Genomic DNA, 16,018 nt, shown 5'->3' with positions numbered 1-16,018 from the left:
AGAGGGCCGCGCGGGCGGCTTTCCCGGCGGCCGCGTTTCGCCCCGCCCCGCCCCGCTCCGCGGCGGGGACACCCCGAGAGCTGCGGAGGGCGGCGCTGCGGCCGCAGCCAGGCCCCGGGCAGCCGCGGGCCGCAGCCAGCCTCCCTCGAGCCCAGTCGGCTTCGCAGGTGGTGCCAGCAACCCAGAGCCCGGCTCGCTGGTGTCTCCCTGGCCGCTCCGTGGTACCAGAGCCTCCTGCGCCGTCTGCAGGGCTTGGCTCCCTTCCACCCGTGTCCAGGTGACTGGAGAGCAGGGGCAGTGCCTCCCCTGGTAGATGGCATTTGGCTGTGGAGTAGTTACAGTCACTCCTGGATAATCAGGGGTCTCCCCTGCATTCAGTTTCTGGGGATACAAAGCCTTTCTCCACTGGGGTTCTCAGCCGGGGCCATGGGGCACCCTGGGGTGCCAGATCCTTTGAATGGTGCTGTGAGGTGCAAGGAGATGAGCAGAGAAGCTAAGCAAATAAGCAGGTCCAGGGTTGTCCCTTCCTGGACCATCCCCCACCTAGACCTGGACACAGGCAGGGGCGAACCAGCTGCCCAGGGCCCCAAAACGGTAGCTTTTTTCCCATTGTCCGATTATGATTATCATTATTTCTGGCAAAAAGGGGGGCCCGGTACTAAAAGCTTGCCCGGGCCTGGGTCTAGGTATGGTACTGCCCCCAAGCCCACTGACCAGCCCCTGGGGAAGGAGGTGAGTGCTGGCATCCATACATCAGCTCTTGAGATGTGGTGCTGCTCCGTTCACAAAAGCTGTGGCGGACGCTTTGTCCGAGCAGGGATGCAGGCTCCTGTCCACAAAGGTTGAGAGCCATCATTGCACACCATGGTACGTACGGTCCCTCTGCCCCTTTACAGCTCTGGAGTACTTTTCCCTTCCCAAGGAGCTGGACCACACAGCTCCTGCTCTTGCTGAAAACAGTAGTGAAACCATGGCCTAAACAGGGCTGTCGAACTTCTGAGTGGTCATGGGCCATGGGCTCTTTGGCCATGTGCTGTCCAGGCCACGTGGGCACCCCCTCATGCTGTGTGTCCTCCCCTGCTCCAGCTGCACAGAGAATAGGGGGTCTACTTAAATCACCGTTTTGCAGATTTCACAAAAACCACAAAATCTAGGAGTGCCTGACAAATCCAGAAAAAAAACCCTCAATAAAAATAAAATGCTGGCTCCCCAGTGGGAGCTAGCAGTCCTTGCCGCTGTAGTAGCCCAGCCTCACAGCCCACCCAGGAGGGGAAGGCACTGGCTGGTGGGGGCAGCAAAATGAAGGGCAGCAGAAAAAATGTCCACTGCCCCCTCATCCTTTCTGCCAATCAGTACTGAGGTGTAGGGCCACATAAAGGGCAGCTTGCGATCAAGATGGCAGCCATCCCCTTAGGGTTTCTCCACCAATCAGTGCCAAGGGGTGGGGCTGCCAGAGCACATCCGCAAAATGTCCACAGAATTTTCTCGTGATGTTGCAACCAGCCAGCAAAAATCGGTAAGTCTAACCATCGCCTCCATGCTACACTGGCCATGGACTTGCTTAGCCCCACAGGTGGCCCGGTAACATCCTGCCCCAGGGGGCAGGGACAGGTAGCAGAAGCTGGAGGAAGCAGGGGGAGCCTGGAAATCCCAGCAGCAGCAGCAGGAGAGCAATGAGGGGAGTGGTTCCTGGACTGGGAGCCACCTACTACCCAAGTGCTGCACTTGGGTAGTAGGAACCAGCAGCACACTTATACGATGGGGAGCTCCCTACTTGAGAGCACGGAGGCGGAAAGGGATCTTGGTGTCATTATTGACTCCAAGATGAACATGGGCCGACAATGCGAGGTCATGGTTGGCAGGGCTAACCGGACCTTGTCGTGCATCCACAGGTGCATCTCGAGTAGAGCCAGGGAGGTGATCCTCCCCCTCTATGCGACGCTGGTCAGGCCGCAGCTGGAGTATTGTGTCCAGTTCTGTGCGCCCCATTTCAGGAGGGATGTGGACAACATGGAGAGGGTCCAGAGGAGGGCCACCCGCATGATCCGGGGACAACAGGGCAGACCCTACAGTGAGAGACTGCGGGACTTGAACCTATTCAGCCTCCACAAGAGAAGGCTGAGGGGGGACCTGGTGACCGTCTATAAACTCACTAGGGGGAACCAGAAGGGTTTGGGGGAGACGCTGTTTCCCCTAGCCCCCGCTGGCATAACAAGGAGTAATGGGCACAAGTTGATGGAGAGGAGGTACAGATTGGACATCCGAAAAAACTACTTCACAGTCAGGGCGGCTAGGAGCTGGAACCAACTTCCAAGGGAGGTGGTGCTGGCCCCTACCCTGGGGATCTTTAAGAAGAGGCTGGATACTTACCTGGCTGGACTCATTTGAGTCCCGTTTTTGTTTTTAGGGGGAGTGGTTTTGTTTGTGTTTTTGGGTTGTTCTCCCGCCCTGGCGGGGGGTCGGGCTAGAAGATCTATTAGGTCCCTTCCGACCCTGAAACTATGAAACTATGAAACTATGGTTAACTCCTTGGGGGCTGCATGTAGCCTTTAAGCTTATAGTTGGACAGCCCTCCGTTAAGATTTTGACAACACAGCAGTTGGATATAATTTCATCTCTAGGTCGTGTGCATCTAGGACAGGATTAACTGTTCTAGTTCAGTGTTCTGTATCATTGGTAAGCAGTACGGAAACTAACTACATTAGGCAGATATTCACATCACAAAAATCTCTGTAGGTAGCCTGCATCATCAGTCTCAGTAAAAGGGCTGAGGATTGTGGGTGTGGAAAACTGAACTATCCTTTGCGTTGTAAGGGCAGTAAATAGTAAATAACATTTTCAGCCCTTGTATACAATTCCTTGCATCCAGAGATTTCAGTGTTATGCAAAAGCATATAAATATCAGTAAGGATTATTGGTTGTAGCTGTGTTGGTCTAAGGATTTAGGCATACAAGATTCTTTGGTTAGATGTGATATCTTTTATTAGACCAACTAAATAGTTAGAAAAATTGTTCTTTGCAATAGCATAGCCCAGCCATGAAGAACCCTTCGTGCAGATCCAGGGGCACGCAACCACCTCACCTCCTGGGCTGCATGCCCTCTCTCCCTGTGCCCACTAGACAAGCCATTCGCAGCTCTGTCTCTGGCCCTGCTCCAGCTATGCAGGGCTTGCCCCTCCCTCACTGCTGTTGGGTGGGGGGAGGTGGCAGTCGAGGCCCCAGTGGTGAGGGAGGGAGTGGGGTAGGGCTGGGGTCTTGATCTGTCTCCCCCCCCCACGGCCCTTTCCCCTCCCCACAGACTTATCTGCTGGGTGGGAGGGGTTCTTTCATTCCTTTTAAGTTCCAAAAGTGATCTCTGACCTAAAAGGGTTGGAGACCAGTGGTGTATATGCTTCTTTTTCAAGGGCTATCAATCCCAAACCCTTCAAAGTATTAAATTCACATACATGCACCCAAGTTGCTATTAAAGTTTTCCATATGTGAAGCGCATTTAAGAGTAATGTTACCCCATTATCCCATAATGTGGAAATTGACTTTTTTTAAAGATTAATTAGGGGTGCACCAATATACTGGTTGTCTATGGGATCAGCACCAATAAAAGGAGAAATTACATTACTAGTTATCATCTTTTTTTTGGGTTGTTGTAGTTTATAATTACGGCCTCAGGCCCACAGCATGTAGTCCAGTCCCCATGCCCTGCTGCTGGCCCGAGCCCACAGCAGACTACAGGTCCTGGCAAGCAGCGAGAGGGAGAGAGGGCGCCTGGGAGCAGTCACAGGGCACCAAGCTAAGCAACAAAGGGCCTGTTACTGGTTCTTGCTGCTGCTGCCATGGCAATGCTGCACATGCAGCAGGAGCCTGAGTACCAGAGCTGCCATGGAGATGTTGGGCTGAGCTTGGGCAGAGTAATATGCCATGCAAGGGCCATTCTGCTCCACTGGGCACCAGGTGCCTTTGCAAAAGCAGCTTTTCTTTGGCAGCCCCAGGAGCTTGGCTGCGCAGGGCCCACTGGCGTGCTCTGCGGCTCCAAACACACCTGGCGCTGCTGTCTGCACAAGGGTCTGCCCCAGGACAGAGCACGACGCAGAGTGCAACATGCTTGGGAGTAAGGCAGTCACTGCCTTCCTTATAGAGGGCTGGGGCAGGCAGGAGGCGTGTGTGTTTGTGTGTATGTGCGTGTTTAAATGCAAAACAAACAAAATAAGGTTTATTTATGTCAGTAGTTTAAAATGCCTTGCACTATTACTAAATATCAGTTATTTGATCGGCATCAGCCAATATGGTTGGTTAATTATTGACTATTGGTATTGGCCAAGAAAATCTTTATTGGTGTACCCCTAATATTAATTGTAGCTTTTGAAGTGATGACTAGTCACATTTTTTGTAGTGCTAGAGTGGTGTAGCCATGATGGTCCAGGTATTGGAGAAGCAAGGATTTTTGGGGAGTGACATCTTTTTTAGGGGGGTGATATATTTTATTGATATCTTTTATTCCAACTGCATGGTTGGAATAAAGTTAGACACATTTTCAAATGCAAGACATTCTTCATCAGGTCAAGTTTGACAGAAAACATACCAAATAAGGCAGATTTGTATTGGATCCTTAAATTCCTTCATTGCTTCCTCCATTCTGTTATTATAAAATAACCTGTTATCTTCAAGAGCATTAAGAGATTATAGACAAATCTATAATTCCTTCATCAGCCTGCCATTGTTTGGCTATACAGATTACCCATACTTCTTCTAGGAGCCCTTCATGCTTGTAATGGTGACAGAGTCCAGTTTTTCTCCAGCATTGCAGAAGGGGATGTGCCCACCAACCCAGCCATTTCTCATAGAGTTATCTGTATGGAAAATGTTCTTTTGAGCTGGGAGGATTTTAGAGCACCCTAAAGAGGAAAAGGCAGTAGCCCAGAATAACATTATCACAGTGGGTGCCTGTAGATGTGTGGGGACACTGCTCTGATGTGCTGTAATTATGTCTCTGAGCTAATTAGCATTATTTAACAGCCTCTACAGCTCATGTATTCAGCATCCCCATGCTTCAAAGTGGTGGTGGCGTTGCTTTAACTAAGGCTCATCGAATGAGCTTTAGTTAAAGTGCCCCTGCCACCATTTTGAAGCATGGGATGCTGAATATAGTAGACACTGCGGGTGCTTTAATTAAAGTGGTGCTTGGAGCCATTCTGTTTAACCCTCCCACCCCCGGAGCACATGTGAAAACCCCCAATTATTCTTATCATTTTTTTTTACGTTGACCTTATGTAAGGAGCTTTAGCATTGACAACACTTGACACACAATTTTAGATGCATAATAGATAAAGCTGAGATTGAGATCCTTGACCAAGCTTCAGTAGGATAACGTTGGTTTAAAAAATAAAGATTTTAGTCATATCCAGTGTTAGGCAGTATTTAACCTGGATTATAAAGTGGTAACAATAGTGCAAGAGCAATACAGACAATTTCTACTCATGCCAATTAAAGTACAGGTTTAAATTAAGAGATACAAATCTGTCCATTTCCTGGTTTGACAAAGGGGAAAAAAATTACATGGAGTTAGATACAGAAATCTGTTCTGTGCGTTCGTCTGTGTCAGGGTTTTTTGTTGGTTTAAAAACCAATTTTAGAGTGATTTTGATCAGGGTGGATTTGATTTAAAACTGATTGATTTAAATAACGATTTAAATCGCTGGTCAGGAAGCCTCGATTTAATCATTGTTTTCTACAAAAAGTGCATTCTTGTTGTTTGATATGACCTTAATACTTATTATTCACAACTCAGAGATAGATGTAGATTTCATTTTTAGAAGGTATACACTATACATTCAAAGCAGTGATTTTTTTAATATTTTTTCAGATTAATTTTGCATCTACATCAGAAGTCTGAATTATGATTTTATTTACCAAAGCTAATTCAAGCAGATACTTGTGAAGTCATTGGGAGGTGAACTATCTCCAATTCACTAGATTTGGGATGGATATTTGGGGGTTTGTTTTGCGACACTGTATTGGGAGGACAACAAGAACCATCATCAAAAACAACAGACATTTAAATTGTTTTATTTAACTGAAACAACAAGCTTGTATTTTGGATATTTTTCTTAAGCAACAAACACACATAACTTTTAACAAAACAAGCATATGTACTTTTGAATTTTTAACTGTTTTAGTTATAAATGTGAAATGTGTTTTCAACAAAAATTAAATAGATTATTTCAGCCAGGTCAACCTGAGAAAAAATGCTAGGTTATGCAGCAAACTCAGTCTTCACCTTCCTTTTCCTGTTCATTCATAGTCTGGAAAAGAGAGACAACCTCTCATGCTTTTTCTGTTGTGGATTATCACTTCAATAGTCTCTGATGGATCCAGGTGCTTAAGTGACTTCCACCAGTTTACTGGTGTGACTTTCTTTTAAAATCTCATCAGCAAATATATGTTTTTAAATGGTTCACCCTTAGCCCTGAAATTTATTATAGTTGGTATTATGATTGCTGGATGCCCATGTTATAGCCAACTCCTCTGCTTGAGCAGTTAAGGATTGACCCTGGTACTGTGTGTTGAGAATATTGACAAGAAAATGAGCTGGAGATAGTGCCTGATCCATTCTTTTTTTAATGCCTGTAATTTAACTCTATTATTGTGTACAGTATGTCTTTTTTCAAGTTCTCACTCAGTTCTGTCCAAATTGCAACAGCATCAGCAATAAAACAGCTATTTCCCTGTGCTTTGTTCAAAGCTACGGAAATAGGCTTCAAGATAGTCAGCATACGTTCTCAACAATGGGCTAAAGAATACAGAACTCTGGCTATGACAGTTCCATCTATTTTGTCACGATTTTGCTTACAAATTGTCATCAGATTAGGCCCGTTCTCAATATATCGCTCAAAACAGTCCACTGCTGCGTTCCATCACAGGTCTTGTGGGAGAGTTTGTTCGGTCCCTCCTATTTTCTTCAGAGCAGCTGCTGCATAGTGGTTGTTAGTGGAAGTATTTGCAATTTCAACATTAGCCTTTACTTATGGAGCACTGAAGTCTTTGGCTAAGAGGTGCATCAAATGAGCTGTGCAGCCATATGAGCTTGGGGCTTTCTTCACTTTCTTCTAGCTTTCTTCTCATCTTTGGCACATTACAGCATTGTCTGTGACAAAGCAGCATACTAGACTTTTGAATTTTTTTCATAGTTTGTTATAGCTTTTACTGCTACTTCTTGTAAGTAATCTGCTGTGTGTGCATTTCCTGATATATCAATTTTTTCTGAAAGGTAGACAGTTCCTTCTTCTATTGTCACGCAAGCACATTACTGGATCATTGTGGACATTGGTCCCCACCCATCAAGACTCAGATTAACAATTTTCCCCTCTAGATTTTTTGCACGCTGTTCAATTTCTTTCTCATATACTTCATCCAGCAATTTGCCTGCTATATCTGTTCTGTTGGGTGGACTGTATCCTGGTTGTAATGACTGAACCATGTCAATGAAGTGTGTGTTCTCAACAATATGGAAAGGAGAGTTTGTTGCATAAACAGAGCAATTTTTTCAGTTACCTCCTGCTGTGATCTGCTGGTTCTTATTACAAACTTATCTATTGTTTCAGGATGATGGAGATTTTTTTTTTCTTTTTGCTACAGGTGATATACTATGTGATACGTTTGACTGGAACAGTGGTATCATTAGCAGATAACTCTGAAACTGTAGATAGAGTTGATGATGTTGAAGATGGACAGTCAGAACCCTGTATGTTGAGGATGGATACTCCTGAACAAAAGTAGTCAATGCAGTCACTACAGCAGTGCTCATTTAGTATTACTCATTGCACTCAATACGACTTCAGGGACAAAGTGCCTTTCCTTAGTTCTGGCTATCTATTCAGCTGTTTTCCTTCCCTTCCCATCTTCCCCCTACCCCCGCCTTGCTTGAGGAATAGCCACTACTGAGCTTCCATTCTCTTTCTTCTTCACTGGTTGATGAAGTGAGGACTGGGCAAGGGAATATGAACTAGAAGTAGCAGTAAGGCAGGGGCGGGTAAAATACAGCGCGCAGGCCAGATGGACCATGGCTGGTGCCCCGTGCTGCAGTGGCTCACAGCTTGCCTGGGGCTGCCTGTGCCTGCTCAGGACAGCCCCGCACGGGCTGCGAGCAGCAGCAGCAAGGAGTGCTGCCCACGGGGCAGGTGAGGGGCCGTCTTTCCCCCGTGCTCAGCACCAGCTCCTTCCCTGCCAGCGAGCAAGGGGTTGGGGCTGTGCGCTACCCCCGTGCCTGTACTGCGGGGCTGGGGGGCACTTGGAGTGAGCGGGTGCGGAAGCAGGGCCCACACCTGTGTTCCAGGGCCAGTGCCAGCAGGGCCCAGAGCAGGGTGGCAGGAGTACAGGGTTCCGGCTGGCAGGGGCTCTGTGGAGCCGGGCCAGCTCCCCGCTCTCCCTGCTGGTGCAGCCAAGCCCGGCTCCACAGACCCCTGGCAGCCTGCGCCCTGCCCTGGGGCATTGGTCCCAAAATGGTGACCAGGGGGCGGGGCACCTGTCAAGGGGCGGGGCTACCCATGTGGCCCTTGACAGCTTGCCACAACTTGGTAAATGGCCTTCTGCCTGAAATAATTGCCTGCCCCTGCAATAAGGGCTTCCATTATGTGTGAAGCAGCAGTAACCAAAGGGGAAAGAAGCCTGATCTTTCACACAGTCTGCTGATTTTGTATCGGCTATAAAAACCGACCCAACTTTGAAAAAAAAAAAGGTGTTTTGTCCTTATTGGTCTCTTCACTTACAGGGGAAACTAATGTATCCTTTAAAAACAGGCTTGTATGTGCATTTGGCTAGAGGGGAAATTATATACTTGTTGTCATCATGTAACATTGCTGTGTAAACAACACTGCTGGGGTTCTAGCAGGTTGAAAAACAACTGAATTGTGAATTACTTCCTTAAACCAGTTCTGGAAGTCATGGGTTACATATTTCTGCTCTGGCTTTACTTAATTTTTGCTTATTCTTGAATGCATTTGCCACAAGCCCCAGTAGTCACATCCACCAAAAGGAGATGTTTTAGCATAAGTTATGAAAATGCCTCAACAAAATGGAGGGTGAGAAAAGTTTATCAAGCAGTTACCAGTTCTTTTTTTTCTCCCATGGGGTGGGGGGGATATATATAGATATAGATAGATAGATATAGATATATACTGTGTGTATATATAGTTTTACATACGACTTTGTATTTTAATTTTCCTTTTTATCTAATGTCAAATACTGATGAACAAGATGGGTAGAAACTCAAGTTCTGCCAATATAAATGTGTGCCAGATTTTCTATTTGACTTCGAAAAACCTTTTTAGAATTGTATCCTGAGCTTCAAATTGTGTTTTGTTTTTGTTTACTTTTAGATGCCTGTCTTAGATGTCAAGCTGAAAACAAACAAGAAGATTGTGTTGGTATGTAGTGATTTCATTCTCTTGTTTTTCAACTAAAGGCTTGCTCTCAGTGGGGTACTTTTTTAAGATTTAAGCTAATGCTAATTTTATTAATTCTTAAAAATATACTATAAAACTTTGATACATTGTTAATGTAAAAGACACTGTTGTAAAAGCCTACTAGACAGAGCAAATCTGCATCTAGTTATTTATCAGTCTGTACATTCCCAAGGAGAATTAGTTTATTCAAGACACAGCAATATAGACTTTGCTGTGTATAGGAAATAACTACTACCTCTTCTTTTGACGTGTGCGCCAGAAAATTCAATTGAACCACCTTATTGAAACCACCTTATTTCATTGTTAATATCCTTGTCCATTGGGAAAGTCATAAGTTAAGCATCATGTTAAATTTTGTTATATGACGTGTAGATGTAAAGCAGTTTTTATTGTATGGGTTAACCTACCAAAACACAAATGGAAATATTAACTGTTCAGTATTCAAATAGTTTCAACTTTGAGGTGTCATAAATAATATCATGTGTCATAAATAATAGCATCTTGTCCAGTATTCTATTAATTTAATTTTAATTATAAGCCTTCCACAGTTTTGGTCATTCATGTGGAGAGAATACTACTGAAACAACATGATGTTCGTGCAGTTTTAGTTCATCAGTTTAATACTTTAAAAAAATCCCTGCTTGTCTTATGTCTTCCACTCAGGACAGATCATTTAAAAAAAATAGAGTGTACAACAGTCATTTGCATTGTGCCCATATCTACCATTCCTGCATAATGGAAGCAGGACAAAAAGAAGCTAGTATAATGCAGAACTAGGTAGAAAGTTTGTCTGTTTTCCAGGTTTTTTTGTTGTGATGATTATATCCTGTGAATGATTTTTGACCCATTGTAAAGCTTATATATTAGTATCTTGTATGGCTTATTCTCTTTAGAATATATCATAACTTTAAGAATTAACATTCAAATAAAGCATTAAATAGAATTTAATAACATGCCCTTACACCTTTGGTACATGATAGTGAATCAACATTACGCTAGTTATATTTATTAATAGGGGAGGAAAATAAGAAGAAGAGAGAACTTTGGAAGCTTTCTTACCAGTCACAGTCTCACTTACAACTCCAGACTGTTCAGATTATTACTATATAGAGCACAAAAATATGCAGGCATTTTACAGGTCTGTTAGAAGATGAAATTATGTGAGTTTCTTTTTAAATTACAAGTACTTTGTTACACATATTTTTAAAAGTTGATGAGCAAGACAGTTTCTGTAGAAGCACAGTATTCTGTCTGTGGGAAGTGCTATCAAAATAGTAAAACTAATGTAATTCTATCAGAACCCCTGCGTACTCATATATTTATATGAGCTGTCAAAATCTGAATGAGTTAGATAGATAGTTAGGATCCTTTATTGGAATAAAATTTGGACATCCGTGTTAAATATTGTAACTGGAACATATTAAGTGTTTGTTTCTTTTCTTTCAGTTGTCTGGGGAGAATGTAATCATTCCTTCCACAATTGCTGTATGTCTCTGTGGGTTAAACAGAACAATCGCTGTCCCCTCTGTCAACAGGACTGGGTGGTCCAAAGAATTGGCAAATAAAAATATTGAGTTTTTTCTTCTGAACTTGTTTGGTGTGCTGTACATCTTATGCCATGTACCAATTTGAAAGGATAGAACACTATGGCATAATTAATTTAGCTTGTACCTATGATTAAAAGATGTTTTGGGGGGCATTCCTCAAATGTTTAGGTCTGCATTTTGTTAATTCTTGTTTCAAGCTTCTACAACTGAGAATATAAAACACATTAAAGGGTGTCTTTGTTCCTGATCACATGTTAATTGTATCAACTACTTAGAAATGCTCTTGGCTGAAAATACCTGTAGATACAACCTTTGTAATGATTTTTGGTCAAAGAAATGTTGTATGCTTTCAAAAAGAACATCTTGTTTATAAACCTGATATGCTGTAATTGATGTGTTAAAATTGATGTATAAAAAGAAAAATCTTGTCATCCAATACTGCATCTGTACCAAACCACCATAAATTTCTGGAAAATTATTTTGTTTTTAATTAAAATAAATAGTTTAGGAAGTATTAATCTCTCTCTTTCCTTCCCCCCTGTTATTGTTGATCTTGTTTTTTTGTTTTTTGGGGTTTTTTTGGTCCTCTTCCCCACTATGGCAAAAACTACATATTTAGGTTTGGGCGAGCACTTGTTTCTAAAATGATTCAATGAACTGCAGAGACACATTTCTTAAATATTAAGGCCTTTCCTTTTATAATTATATGTACCTGTTTACTCCAACTTAAAGTATTAAACTTTTACCATATTAAGATTTATTTTTACTGCAATTTATATTAAATGCAATGAATGTATGTGTTTTCAACCATTACTCATTATTGAAATGGACATTATTTGGAAATAATTTGGTTAATGACATGAAAAAATCAGTTATCTAGATGCTTCCTGGTTGTCTTTTACATAGATTGAGAATTATGTCTATTAAACTGTTTCAAAAGTATAATACATGTATTTTGTCAGCTTATGTTACAAGGAAAGCAGATACTAATTAAATTAGCAAAATGATAATGTAGCACATTGCTATTTTATGCCGTTACCATTTGAAGTTTTGTTGTATTTATTGGTCATGATTTTGAGGATTGATAGACATTTTTGCCTTATTATTACAGCATCCCTCAATTTCATTAGGTTATATTTGTAGATGGAAATCACTTTATTATTATTCCTTTCTTTGAATACCTGTTTGCCTCTGATTCTTTTTATTTAGTCCTAAAATGCCTGCAAGAAACATACAGCCTGTACAAAAGTTTTCACAAAATTAAGGAATTTTTCCCTTTCACTTAATGGAATCTAATGCAATTAAATCCTTGTTCTGTGTCAAATTAAATCAAATATAGGTCAAAGCTAAATTCAAGAACTGGTGCTAGGCAAAAGATACATAATTCTTGGACAGCAAATATACTAATTTGACATGGCATATGTTTAGTGTTTGAAGATTCCACGGTGAATATAGTAATTTGAAAGAAATGTGTTGGCTTTTTTATTATTTATTTTGACAACACAAGTAAATTTGTGTCCATAATCAGCACTTGATTTTTTTTACTAGACGATACAGTATATGGAATATTTATTAATGTTTAACTGCGTCTTATCCTTACTTGAAATGCAGAAAAGGGAAATTGACCTAAAATTCTTTATAGCTATTAAAAGCTAGAGCTTACTTTATACGTGTAGGACATGTCCTTATCACAGTGAAATGCAAATAATCATATCTTAATGGGCTATGTGTCCATAGGTGTATGTATGCATATTATATTACTTCAATCTCACTTTAAGTTTTAAACTGTCCTCCTGACAGTTCTCTGACAGTTCTAGTCTTCACTAAAATTAGATCCTTAGAAGTATCTTTCAGTTTGAATTTCAAAGCTGCTCATACATTTATTTATGGACCTATTTTCTCAAATCCTTTGATCCTTTTTTTTAAAGAATATAAATTTCAACATGTATCTTTAGTGGAGAAGTGACTTGACCTCAGGCTCCCACATTTAAGCGGGGTATCTTAAGCCGAGTATCCTTAATACTGGGCTGCAAAGTCAGTATCCTTGGCTTCTTTATAAAAATTGGAACAGAACCAACAGAGAGAGATTGTGCTAACCACTAGAAAACTGGCTGTTCTACAATGGATCAAAGATCTCAGATATAAGAAACTGAGGAGCAAGGCTCTACTGCAAAGCTGTGCAGTCTTTGTGGTTAGCCAGCAGAAATGTACTCTTTTGCCAAGTACCTTTCCCCCTCATCTCTTTATCTTCCAATCTTGCTGTCTGATCACCATATTTCAGGATTATGCAATCATGGCTTGGACACGCATCTTTGCCAAAGTAGTTCTAGAAGCTGGAAAGGATTGTTTTCCTTGGTGCTTGCATGTGTGAGATATGTCAGTGTTTCCCAACCTTTTCCAACCAAAGGCACACTTACATTAATAAAAATTTTCCGCAGCACACCTGTTAAGGCATTCCCCATCTTCATACCTATTGTAGCTTATTGCCATGGCAAAGTTCTGTGGCATACCTGTTCATTTCTGACAGCACACTTTTGTGCCATGTCACACTGGTCGGGAAACACTGTGGTATGTGGATCAACTGTATCCATTTAGCTTTCACTTTGCTAGATTAAACAAGCCTGACCCCTTTTAGTCTTCTGTGGTATGGTAGGCTTCCTGTTTCCCTGTGCATTTTGCTAGTCTTTCCCCATATGTGTTTCAGGTGAAATTCATCTTTTGTGAACATGGGTGATCAGAACTGTACACAGTATTATAGAAGGAAAATCACCAGCATCTTGTCTCCACTGGAAATACCATTACTGATATTTTCTAACATTACAGCTTTCACAGTTGAACTTCATAGGATCATAAGAAAGTAGGGTTGGTAGGGATCTCATGAGGTCAACTAGCCCAGTCCTCAATTCAAGATGGGATCAGCTGTAATCATCCCAGCCAAGTCTCTCCAGCCTACTTGTGAAGATTTCTAAGGATGGAGATTCCATAATTTCTCTAGGCATCCTGTTCAAATGCTTGAATGGAAAGTTCTTCCTAATCTCCAACCTAAATTTCCTCTACTGCAGTTTGAGATCATTATGCCTAGTCCTGTCTTCTACACAGGATTATCCTGTCTCTCCATCCTCTTTATAATCAGTCTTCATGTATTTGAAAACTTATCAAATCCCTGCTCAGTCTTCTCTTCTCCAACCTAAATAACCCTAGTTCTTTCATTTTTTCTTCATAAACCATGCTTCCCAGATCGTTAATCATTTTTCTTGCTCTCTGGAGTCTTCCTTTATAGTGGGGTTAGTATTGAATCTCCAGTCTTATTATCTTTCCTTCTGTCTGCAGTTTGTCAGCTCTTCTTATCCTCCATTCTTTCTCAATCTTTTGAAGGTAACACTTGTTCTTCCTCACACTTCAGTCCCCAGTTATTGTTATTATCTTTTCCTCTCTTTTGGGTTAGCTGATTTTCTTAATTTCCTTTCTTGTGTGTCTATTGATCTTTTGTGCAGCATGAGCTTTGCTAAACTCTTTCTCCTACTGGTCAATGTCTTCTTTAACCTTGTTCTAGTGCAGGGGTCAGCAACCCCTGGCACATGTGCCGAGCACAGCACATGAGGCCATTTTGCTTGGCATGCCACCGTCGGCCTGGGCTCTAGGCAACTGCTGCCAGCCACGAAGCCTGGGCTGCTCCTAGCAGGTGGCTGGGCGGCTGCAAGCCCCGCTGTAAGCAGACCAGGTTCCATGGTTGGCAGCAGCTGCCCAAAGGCTGGGCCGGTTGGAGCCAGGAGGCTGCAAACATCTGCTCCGACATTAGCTCCATACCGGCGGGTGCACCCATGTCTTGGGGCGGACATTGGGGGAGGGGCCTGAGGCAGCGCACCCCCGGCCTCTCTGCCGCTGCTGGCACAGAGCTAATGGCGGGGCTCCAGAGCCCAGCGCAGTGTTTGTTGCCAGACTGAGCTCTGGGCAGCTGCAGCAAGCAGTCGGCGGGCGGCAAACAGCTGGGCGGGGCTCCACAGCCCCGGCATCAGCTCCCTGCTGGAGACGACTGCACGTACACCTCAGAGCAGACAGCGGGAGGGCTGTGCTGCCTCAGGCCCTATCCCCACCATCTGCTCCGAGACACACGTGCACCCGCTGGTATGGAGCTGATGCCGGAGCAGCTGTTTGCAGCCTCCTGGCTGCAGCCGGCCCAGGCTCTGGTAGCTGCTGCCAACCACAGAGTCCAGGCTGCTTGCAGCAGGGCTTGCAGCTGAGCCCACCTGACTCCCACCTGCTCTAAGCCCAGCCCCGCCACCAGGATGAGGCTGGCGCTGCCCCTTGCCAGGAGCACTGCACCTTTTGTGGGCTTAGCTGTGTGGGATGGGTGGGTGGTTGGGCTGATGGGCAGGCTCCAGGCTGGGGCCTCGGCCAGCTGTGTTGCAGTTCGGGGGCTGGCTCCCCAGGGAAGCACAGATGCTCTGGCAGGACCAGGACATTGTTGGGTCAGACTTTGTCCGGTGGCCCAGGAGCCCGGATCCGTGCGCCTGCGCATCTGGTTCTTTGTGTTTGTCCTCCTCTGTCTGATTCTGTGTGCCTACACATGTGTCTGGTTCTGGAGTGTGTGTGCATGTGGCTGTTTTGGGTGTGTTCTGGTTCTCTGTCTTTGTGCATGTGGTTCTGTGTGTGCGTGTGTCCGGTTCTCTCTCTGCTCTCCTTTTTCCTCTTTCTCTCTCTCTCTCCTCTTTCTCTTATTTATCTCTTTTTTCCTCTCTCATTGCAACATGCTCAACAAAAAAGGAATACACAACAACAAAGGCAACATTTATGATTATTAAATATACTAATATGCAGCGCATCCTGCCTCCCCCCCCCCAACCACTTTTTTTTTTTTTGCTGACATGTTGGCACTCCGGCACCTTCCGAGGTAGACATTGTGGTTTTTTCAGCACTCGGGCCAAAAAACATTGCCTACCCCTGTTCTAGTGGTTACTTGCTTCTATGGGTCACCATCCTCATCTAGAGACCTGTACTAGGGGTGCAGTGCCAAAG

General features: G+C 43.6%; 1 protein-coding gene across 1 annotated transcript; it reads left to right on the top strand.

Moving 5' to 3' along the window:
- Nucleotides 1-6,486: 6,486 nt before the first annotated feature.
- On the top strand, nucleotides 6,487-11,944 carry RNF7 (ring finger protein 7). The gene is made up of 3 exons (XM_025208463.1): nucleotides 6,487-7,735; nucleotides 9,369-9,416; nucleotides 10,902-11,944. Exons 1-3 carry the CDS (start codon nucleotides 7,597-7,599, stop codon nucleotides 11,018-11,020), a joined length of 306 nt encoding a protein of 101 aa, XP_025064248.1. The 5' UTR covers nucleotides 6,487-7,596; the 3' UTR covers nucleotides 11,021-11,944.
- Nucleotides 11,945-16,018: the final 4,074 nt, after the last annotated feature.

This window comes from Alligator sinensis, unplaced genomic scaffold, assembly GCF_000455745.1.
Source record: "Alligator sinensis unplaced genomic scaffold, ASM45574v1 scaffold846_1, whole genome shotgun sequence".
Taxonomy (NCBI): domain Eukaryota; kingdom Metazoa; phylum Chordata; order Crocodylia; family Alligatoridae; genus Alligator; species Alligator sinensis.
Note: the sequence above shows the minus strand (reverse complement) of the source record. Positions and strands in the feature narration are given on the sequence as shown.